This window comes from Suricata suricatta, chromosome 1, assembly GCF_006229205.1.
Source record: "Suricata suricatta isolate VVHF042 chromosome 1, meerkat_22Aug2017_6uvM2_HiC, whole genome shotgun sequence".
NCBI classification, from domain to species: domain Eukaryota; kingdom Metazoa; phylum Chordata; class Mammalia; order Carnivora; family Herpestidae; genus Suricata; species Suricata suricatta.
This window is the reverse complement of record NC_043700.1, coordinates 190,908,490-190,918,283: the sequence shown is the minus strand read 5'-3', so window position 1 is coordinate 190,918,283 and position 9,794 is coordinate 190,908,490. Positions and strand designations below refer to the sequence as shown.

The window sequence follows — 9,794 nt, the reverse complement described above, 5'->3', positions numbered from 1 at the left end:
GTGCTGACGATCTGCAGGTCCTGGCGGCAGAGCGCAGGGTCAGCGGCGCAGGGGGGTGGGGGCGCGGCTCTCTGGGGTCCTGCTGCTGCCCTCAGCTGTGTGACCTTGGACAAGTCCCTCCACCTCCCCGGGCCTCTGTCTTCCCACCTCCAAAATGGGGGCTGCACTCCAGCCCTGCTCCCTGGCTGTGGGAGGGATGCCCGCATTGGCATCGGGGGATCTGCCCATCTCCCCCCTGCAGCCCCAGGGGGTCACCGCCGGGGGCGGGGGTGGGGCCTCCCCTCCCCCAGGCCCGTCCTGCTCATCAGGCCAGTTGTCTACTGGTTCCCTCACTGGGCATGTATTCATAAGGCGCCTACTGTGTGCCAGGGGCGGACTCTGCCCTGGGAACAGCCCCCCTCCCCGTGCCCCTGGGGGGAGGACGGGTTAGGTCACTCCGCAGTCCTCTCCAGGCTCAAGCTCAGAAGCAGAACCAACCCAATCGCATGAAAAGGAAGGACAGGGACCCGGGGCCGTCCTTGATGCCAGCCGGCTCCTGCAGAGGAGAGCCCCACCCCTCCGTCCCTGCCCAGTTTCGGGGTCCGCCTCTCTCTGCGTCTTCTCATCTGACATCAGAGCCGGCATAGACAGGGCAGCTGGCTTCTCTAAGAACACACCAAGTCCCTGTTCGTCATGGGGCTTGGCATCCAGCAAGAGAGATCTGGCTGCCTGGGTAGGACACAGTGCTGATGGCCCCTGCCTGCCCTCCCCGCCCAGCCCCTGCACTGCTCAGAAGGATGAAGGGGCTCTGCAGGAAAGCGAGGCAGTGTTGTGAGGTCCTTGGCAGCATGAGCTGGGGCCCTTTGTCTACGGACAGAAATCTCACACGGAAATGACCGGAACCAAGAAGCCCGTCTCCGGGGAAGGGGTGTCCGGGTCAGGGGCACTTGGCAATACGCCGCACTGGTGGGGAAAGTGTTCCTGGGCCAGCGCTGGGGGGCCACGCTCAGGCAGTGCCAGGGGTGATGGTGGCGGCCGTGGGGTAGGTGACCAGCATTCCCTGCTGTGGCACAAACCCCAACCCCCTCTCCTCTGCACCCGGGGAAGCGCCTTGGGGAAATGTTCCCTGTGATCCAGGAAACAAAGAAGAACGTAGAAGCTAGAAGTTGCCAGCAATGCCGTCCCCCGGGGAGACCTGATCCTACCATTTAAAAATGGTCACTTTTGGGGCACCTGGGGGGCTCAGTCAGTTGAATGTCCGACTTCGGCTCGGGTCATAATCTCGTGGTTTGTGAGTTTAAGCCCCGCGTCGGGCTCTGTGCTGACAGCTCAGAGCCTGGAGCCTGCTTCGGATTCTGCGTCTCCCTCTCTCTCTGACCCTATCTCACTCGCTCTCTGTCTATCTCAAAAAGAAACATTTAAAAAAATAATTAGGAGCGCCTGGGTGGCGCAGTAAGTTGGGCGTCCAACTCGGCTCACATCATGATCTCGCCCTTTTTGAGTTTGAGCCCCGCGTCGGGCTCTGTGCTGACAGCTCGGAGCCTGGAGCCTGTTTCGGATTCTGTGTCCCACTCTCTCTCTGCCCCTCCCCTGCTCATGGTCTGTCTGTCTCTGTCAATAATAAATAAACGTTAAAAAATTTTTAAATAAATAAATAAAAATAAAAATGTTCACTTTGGGGTCTTTTCCCAAGTGTGATTTACGCTTCCCCCCCACATACAGGGTGGAGCCCGCTCTTTCACCTTAGATGGGGAGCACTTCCCTCCGTCAGTAGAATCACGCACACACACTTTTTGATGTTATCTGATGCTCTTATTTTTGTGGGTGTACCACGTTTCATTGAACCATCTCCCCACTGGTGAGCCTTTAGCGTTCCCAGCATTAGTGCAAGGCAGGCGTGAACATCCCTAGACACAGGCCTCTGCCTCTCTGATCACGTCCCGAACATAAATTCTAGGGGAAGTGCCGCACTGGAGAGGAGGAACATTTTTGAAGGTCTTACTACATGTTAAATGACGGTCCCGAGAGTTTATATTAATTCCTTCCCCACCAGCCTGGCTGAGAGGCTGCTCGTTTCGCTTCCTGCATGCCAATGTTGAGAACGGTCTTTTAAAAACTCTTTGCTGATGAGAGAATCAGATAAAAGACAAGACAGAACGAGGTAAATAATATGCAGTGTTTGCTCACATCTGAACTTCTGTTACTCTGTCTCTAAAAAGAAAAGTTAGAAGCCAGAGAGACATGTGTGGTCTCCATTTTCAAACAGAGAACATGAAAAACCATCAGATATACATACGTGTGTCTGTGTGCACATCTGTCGATACACGTAGGTGTGTTTGTGTCTATATGTGTGTGGCCTGGAGAGAGACGTGGAAGGAAATAGCAAAGTTGTCGATATTTGTTATCAGGTGGAATGAGGTTTGGTTGCAGGGGAAAGAAAGGAGAAGCAAAAGGCTGGTTCAAACAAGACAGCGCCTTCCTCCCCAGGTAAGGGAGGTCTGGGGGTGCACAGACTAGTATGCAGGTTCTAGCGAGTCACCAGGGGCCCAGGCTCCTGCTGGGTCACCGTCCCACTGTCCCGTGACCTGGCCCTTGTCCTCATGGCTCACGCTGACGGCTGGAGGTGCAGCCATCACGGTCACATGCGAGCAGCAGGAAGGAGAGAGGGCGACAGCCGCTTGCCTTCAGAGGGGCTCCTCCCGTGTGCGGCCGTCAGACGTTGGAGACGAAAGGACATGTCCGCTGCGAGGGGGGCTGGGAAGCGCGGGCTTGGCCCCGGAAGCGCGGGCCAGCCGGAAGTGGGCGTTTGTTAAAGCAGAGACTCGGGAAGAACGGATGTGGAGAAGTCTCTACGAGTCTTACACCCGTTTCCTTGAGGAACGAAGGGGTGAGGCCGTGGCTGCCATGGAAACAGGGAAGGGGGGCAGCAGGGGCAAACAGCAGAGACACCTGTCGCGTTCCACTGGCCGCAGTGGATTCGCTCTCAAGAAGTGGTTTGGGGAAGCGTGAGAACGTTTGTCGAAGCACCAGGGAAGCTTCCCTATGGACTTCCATACAAACCACAGGGGAGAGCCTGGAGAGCAGCGGCCGCCTGCCGGGGAGCCTGCCCATTAGCTCCGCGGGGGTCCCTGTACATGAGGGCACCGGCTCTCTGCCGCCGAGATGCTGTCTTTGTCTTTCAGCGGTTCGACTCCGACGCGTCTTGGCACCGCTCTTTATGTTTGCACTGTCGGGACTTCGTCGGGGTTCTTAAGACATCTCTACTCGTGTATTTCACTATTTTGGGAGAGTTTGGGCATGGTTTCTTTTTTTTAATGTTTATTTATTGGGGGGGAGCACACGAGCAGGGGAGGGGCAGAGAGAGAGGGAGACAGAGAACCCAAAGCAGCTCCAGGGTCCAAGCTGTCAGCACAGAGCCTGATGTTGGGCTCGAACTCATGAACCATGAGATCGTGACCTGAGCTGAAGTCGGATGCTTAGCCAGCTGAGCCCCCCAGGTTCCCCCATTGCTCTTTAAATAGCTTCCCTGCCCCTCCTCTGTCCCCTCCCCTTCTGGGACACCCACACCACATGTGTTGGTCACTTGGTGGTGTCCCACTGGCCCCCTGATGGTGCTCACTTTTCCTCAATCCATTTTCCTTTCTGTCCCTCAGACTCCATAATGTCAATGGTCCTACCTTCAAGTCTCTGAATCTGTTTTCTGTCTGTTCAAACCCGCCCTCCAATCCACCTTGTGAATTCTGCTTCATTTCCATGGGGTTCTTTTGAGCCACAGACTTTATTTTTGGTTCCTTTTTATGTTCTCTATTCCTTGGTTATTTCTATTTTGCTTATTTGTACACCATTTCCCTGACTGGGTTCATGGTTTCCTCTAACTTTGAGCATCTTCAGGACAATCGTATTAAAGTCTTTGTCTGGTAGGTTTGCCGTCTGGTCTTTTCAGGGACAAATTCTGTTGCTTTTCCTCCTGTGACTGGATCGTAGTTTTTTAATGCCTTGTAGTTTGTTTTTGTTGTTGCTGAAAACGGGACACTAGAATCTAATAAGGCAGATCAGATTCTCTCCCTTCCTTGGGTTTGGTTTCCTGTTTCTGTACCAGGGATCAGTCCAAGCTAAAACCTGAAGTTCTTCTCTTAAGGTCTTTTGTGAGCCTGAGCTTTCCCCAGGGTGGGCTCGGTGACTTTGCTAAATTCCAACATATGTGTGGTTGCTTTTGAATGTCTTAGTCCCTAAATCTTTGCTCCCAAAAGGGGAAAAGATGGAGCCTAAAGGAGGGCGGGGGGCTGGAGACAGCCTCCAGACCGTTGCTGCCTGCAGGATGTCTGCCGGACAGGATGTCTGCCCTCCTCTAATCAACTCCCAGCACAGACCCCGGGGTCTGGGGAACAGGGTCCCCACGGCATTCCCACAAGCAGTGCACATACGGCTCCGGGGACATGAGCCCAGCGCCCGCCCCGACGCTGGGGCGGCTGCTATCAGGGGGGAGCCAAAATCGTGGACATTGACCTTGATTTACTGTCCACACATTCCCCTGGACGAGCCTTCGAGTAGACTCCAGCTGCACCTGCCTGATGTGGGAGCCGCTGCCCACGTGAGAGGACAGGGCTGCTTCCCGCCCCGCCCCAACCAGCGCCCCGCCCCTCCGCCCCGCCCCCGCCACCCCACTCCACCCCAGCCCCGCCCCATACCAGTCTCCGCCCCGCCCCCAGCCTCTGTGCCTTTGGTTCTTATGCTTTATGGGTTTCATTTTATTTTATAAAGTTTTGTACAAATAAAGGACTATTTTACTTGGAAGTAAATTTGCGTTTGCTTTATACCTATGAACGGTTTCATATAATCGATGGTCATTTGGATTTCTCTCCTCTTGTCTGTTTACAGTCTTTGCCTATTTTCTTCAGTTAAGGAAGGTGGTATTTTTTTTAAAATCACAAGTAAATAACTCAAGCAAGGGCGCTCAACTTAAACTTAAGAAAATAAAGACATATCCGCAGCCACAATATGTAAGCATTGCTGCCTTGTTGGAAACTACCAAGGGCCCGAACCACAGAAATCCGGCTTAAAGGAGGCACAGTCTCCTCCACGGGGAGCTCTGTGCTCACTGCCAGCGGGTCTCGGGCGGTGTCCTGGGAAAAGTCTCAGATTCCCCGTCCGCCGGACACTGATTCGGCTCTGATTCGGCTGCGTGAGAGTCACAGGGGCATGTGGCTGAGACCCTAAGAAGAACCAAATGGGGCCGGGAGGATGGGGACAGGGCGCCGGACAGGGGTGGGGGATGGGGGATGAGGATGGGGGATAGGAGACAGGATGGGAGAGGGGACCGGGGACAGGGACAGGGGACAGGGATGGGGGACTGGAGAAAGGATGGGGGAGGGGACGGGTCGGGTAGCGGGGGAGGGAGGCTCTGCTCTAATTTCTCTGGTCTTCCTGAGGTTACTCCAGCAATTAAAGAAAAATAAAAAGGATGGATTTGGTTTGAGGGGAGGAAGCAGACGAGAGTTCGAAGTTCATCATAAAACAACCGAATCTGATCAGGAACCGCCATGAGCCTGTTCTACCCCTTGTTGGAGGGAAACCCTGGGGCTGGCTGCCCCTCCCCCTTCCCGGAGTCTGGCAAAGAGGAAATGGCCCTGCTGTCTGTCCGGCAAAGTGCTCAGCAAGATGACACCTGGTCTTGACCCTGCAGGGCTCCAGGGGGCAGGACTGGTCCCCAAGAGCAGCCCAGGTCCCCCGGCATCCTCAGGTGCCTGTCACTGGGTCCAGGCACGGCCCTGCGGGAGCGCGCTCAGGACCCGTGCACATGCCAGGATCTGAAACCTTCCCTTGAACCCGGATCCCATGGGGCACGTACGTGCCTCATTTCTGCCACCACCGCGTCTCCTACCACAGCCCTGTCCTTCCTCTCGATGGCCCTCTTCCCCCACGGAACTGGGAAAGAAGGAAGCTAGCAGGGAATGCTACCCTTAGGTCCTCTGGGGGGACACACGCTGGCCCTGGGGTGCTTCCTGCAAACCCCAGCGGCCACTTTGAGAAAGAGGCACCGCCCCCTGCAGATGAGGACTTGGTCCAGGAGGTGCGGCCAGTGCCCAGAGTCACGGAGGCCAGGACTCGTGTCGAAGGCGGAGAACTCCTCCAGACATGGCCTGGCTGCCGGTCCAGCCACCCCCGACCCCAGACATGGTCAGAAGCTGCCCACGGTCCCAGTGTCACGGGAGCAGGGAGGGGCCCAGTGTCCCCCCCCCCCAACACCAGGACGCGGGGCCCACGACACAGGATGCTTCTCAGGCTGCTGCAGCCCCCCTGGGGGGGGAGGAAGACCTCAGAGGCCGAAGCGGCCCCTTCACCCCCCAGGGACACCAACCAACCCATCTGCCCTAAATGAAACCATTAGCTTTTCATTTATGGGCTCCGCCAAGCCTGGAGTTAATCTATGCAACTTCCTCCCTTCCTTCCTCCCTTGCTTTCTTTCTTCTTTTCCATCCCCTCCCCTTTTCTTTTATCAAGGAGAAGTTTTGGGGCCCCTGGGAGGCTCAGTTGGCTAAGCATCCGGCTTTGGCTCAGGTCATGATCTCACAGTTCCTGGGTTCAAGCTTCACGTCAGGCTCTGTGCTGACAGCTCAGAGCCTGGAGCCTGTTTCAGAGTCTGTGTCTCCCTCTCTCTCTGCCTCTCAAAAATAAATAAAAACAGAAAAAAAAATTTTTTAAAGGAGATTTAAAAAGTTTTCTTGTAACTTAAAAACCCCTCATGTGTTTTTCTCATTCAGGGCTCAGGAGAGGCGTTCTGGCGCCCAGCGCAGCACAGCGCCGGTGCAGAGGACGTCACAACAATGCCCAGCCCTTAGGCTTGCGGCGTGCAGAGCAAAGATGTCTTCTCCTCACCCCCACCCTCTGCTTTACAGCCAGGCTCCTTCCTGCCCCAGGGCCTTTGCACAAGCCCAGCCCTCCACCTGCACAGCTTTCCCACAACCTTGAGACTTCAGAGGAAATGTCCACTCAGGGGAGTCCCCCCACGACCCCACCCTCGGTCTCTGCCTGTCCTTCCCTCACAGCGCGGCACAGCCCGCGATCACGCCGGACAGGTTTTCTGCCTGCTTCCTCTCTGAAAGCCCCACAAGGGCAGGGGCGGCAGCATTAGGTCCTAGCTGATATTTGATGCCCAGTAAGTATGTGTGGGAGGAAGGGCCGCTCGTCTGCGCTTCTAAACCATAAGCACCCGGCCCGCCAAGTGGGCCATCGAAGGCCTCTGGAGGGAGATGGGGCGCGAGGCTGGTCTCAGACCCACGGGGACCAGGGTTTAGAGCAGCCTTCATTTCTCACTTGCTGTGTGACCTCACACAGGTTACTGTGCCTCTCGGAATGTCAGTTGGAGATTTGAAATGGGAAGGGAACACCACCAGCGGGGAGGCCACGATGGAGTCTGGTCCCGAGGCAGGGCTGGGGCGGGGTCCAGGCAGCCCTCACATTCCCCTTCTGCCCAGCAAAGGGGAAGGAAGAGGCATTAACTGAGCACCTACTATGTACCCATTGCCATATCAGGCAGCCGGAAGGCAGAGGTGAATAGAATGACACTGCGGATGAAAGTGGGAGATGGTAAAGGGGATCCCCGGCACCCCGAGTGTCAGGAAGGCGGCCCTGAGACCGCACGGAGCTGGGCACACGTGAGGCAGAGCGACGGCGGGGGGGGAGAGTGGTTGGGGGCACGGCACGCCTGCGCACGAGGCAGTGCGGCCCGGGGGGCTGGGGAGCCGCTCTTACCTTCGGCAGCGCGTACTTCGGCAGCTTCATCAGGACGAATGCATTTCGACGGTAAGAGACGTAGTACTTGGTCCGGTTCGCTGACGTTGCCTAAACAGGAGGCGAGAACACAGTTCCGAGAAGCTGGTTTCCAGTCGAGCCAGGTCACGACCGAGACACTGTCAACTGTGTTTCGGCGGGTGAGAATGCCCTCCAACTGTGCTCTGCCTGAAACGCACGGACTCCTACTCCTCCTTCAGAGCCCTACACCCAACGCCCACCCTCTGGGAAGTCGGCTTCCACCTCTTTCTGGTAGAACTAGCCTCCTTCCCCACGCTCTCCCAGCCTGTTTCCCTATACCCAGGTTCCAGAACAAGGTGGAAAAGTTCTCTGGTCCAGAACTTTTCCTTAGGAGAGTACTTGGAGAGGCACCGGGTGGAGGAGACACTGGCGGAAGGTAAGCTCAAGCCACAAAAGACGACCAGTGGGCTGTGGAAGCACGAGCAACAAGACAGGAGGCGACACTTGGCGAGACCACCCTCATGACAGCACCGTCCACGAACTGATGGTTTCCGTCTTGAAGACGAGGAAACCGAGGCGCAGAGACAGTACCGGGACTCCGCGGAGACAACAGGGAAGCCAGGGAGGGAGGCACTTTCCTTGGGGAGGGGCGGTGGGGAGGGGCAGGGGGAGGGGCAGAGGGCGGTAGCCCCAGGGGACGAGGGGTGCAGTGTGCGCATGCCTGCGGGTGTGTGTCCTTGCACGTGTGTGCGTGTGAGCGTGTGAGCCCCACACGTGCGTTCACTGTGTGCATGCACGTTACAAGTGTGCGAGCGCGAGTCGCGTGTGCGTGTGTGCGTGTGTACACGCGTATGCGCGCGGCAGTGCAGGTCAGGCCACTGTGCGTCACTGCCTGGGCTCGATTTCCAGCTTCACCACCTGCAAACCAGGTGGCCCCGGGAGAGCTTTCCTGAGCCTCAGTTTCCCCCCTGTGAATGGGCAGGACAGAATCAGAAACCACGCGATGGGGCGGTGGTGGGGACCGGGATCTGGGAAGCACGTGGGGCGGCCCCTTGGCCCCCGTAGGAAATCACAGAGCTGCTGGAATTGTCATTATTACAAATCAACAAACTGTAACAGGCTCGTGATGTGCAAAGCATCATGACTACAGGATGAAGAGGTTTCTCTGGACAATTCTATCCCAAGGGCAAGGGACTGTGCGGTCTGCGGTGGTCTGGTCCTCAGGGGCCCCCGGCAGGGAGTTTTGGGATGGGGGGTGCATGGGCGTCCTGGGAGGTCAGAGAGAGTGTGCTGTGGGTGGGGGAGGCCAGGCAGACTTCCTGGAGGCGGAGGTAGCACCCTGCTTCCTCAGAAGGAAGAGCCAAGCAGCCCAGAGACAGATCTGCTTAGCAGGTGGGGGAGGGCGCTGGAGCGAGCGGCTGAGAGAGGTCGGCGCCCTCCTCAGAGCCCCAGCTGTGCCAGCAGCTCAGCTCCCAGGACCGGGCAGAAGGCAGGGCCCGGCCCAGCAGCGCTCTTGGCCTCAAGAAGTTCAGGTTCACCGGGGAGCCCTGAGCCGACTCAGCCAGCCCGGGGCAGGCCAGGCCCATTCCTGCCAGGAGCTGGGTGCAGACAGTGGGGCCTTCTGGGGCCCTGGTGCAGAAAGGAGGAGGCCTGCGAACATGGCGCCCTTCCTCACCCACCGGCCCCGGGGGGGGGGGGGGGCGGGAGGCTCGTGGTTGGCGCCGAGCTCGCCCCAGAACGAACGTTCGAGGACCCGAGCTGCCCCGGAGAGGGGCCGGCTGGTGCTGAGGGAGTGAGCGCCTCTCGGCACAAGGAATCCGGGTGCCACGTGACCAGTTATTGGCTGGCATTTCTGAATAGTCAGACTGCGCAGTTTTTAAGGTGGTCCCAACCGTGACCGAGTCCCCGCGTGTGCGGGCCGCAGGGCCCTGTTTGCTGGGCTGAGCACGGCTGGTGCGTGGCGATCAAGGCCATGACCAGACAGTCCCTATCAGAAAGTCCGAGAACCACCGGGAGTAAACCAGGCTGGGGGGCGGCGCCTGAGCTGTGGGGGGGGCAGGTCC

General features: G+C 57.6%; 1 protein-coding gene across 1 annotated transcript in view; it reads right to left on the bottom strand.

Moving 5' to 3' along the window:
- Window positions 1–9,794, bottom strand: part of SORCS2 (sortilin related VPS10 domain containing receptor 2) — a 367,218-nt gene that overhangs the window by 46,336 nt on the left and 311,088 nt on the right. Inside the window, 3 exon segments of the mRNA XM_029952530.1 lie at window positions 148–235; window positions 5,009–5,157; window positions 7,732–7,866. Of these exon segments, the coding sequence (XP_029808390.1) occupies window positions 148–235; window positions 5,009–5,157; window positions 7,732–7,866 (372 nt within the window).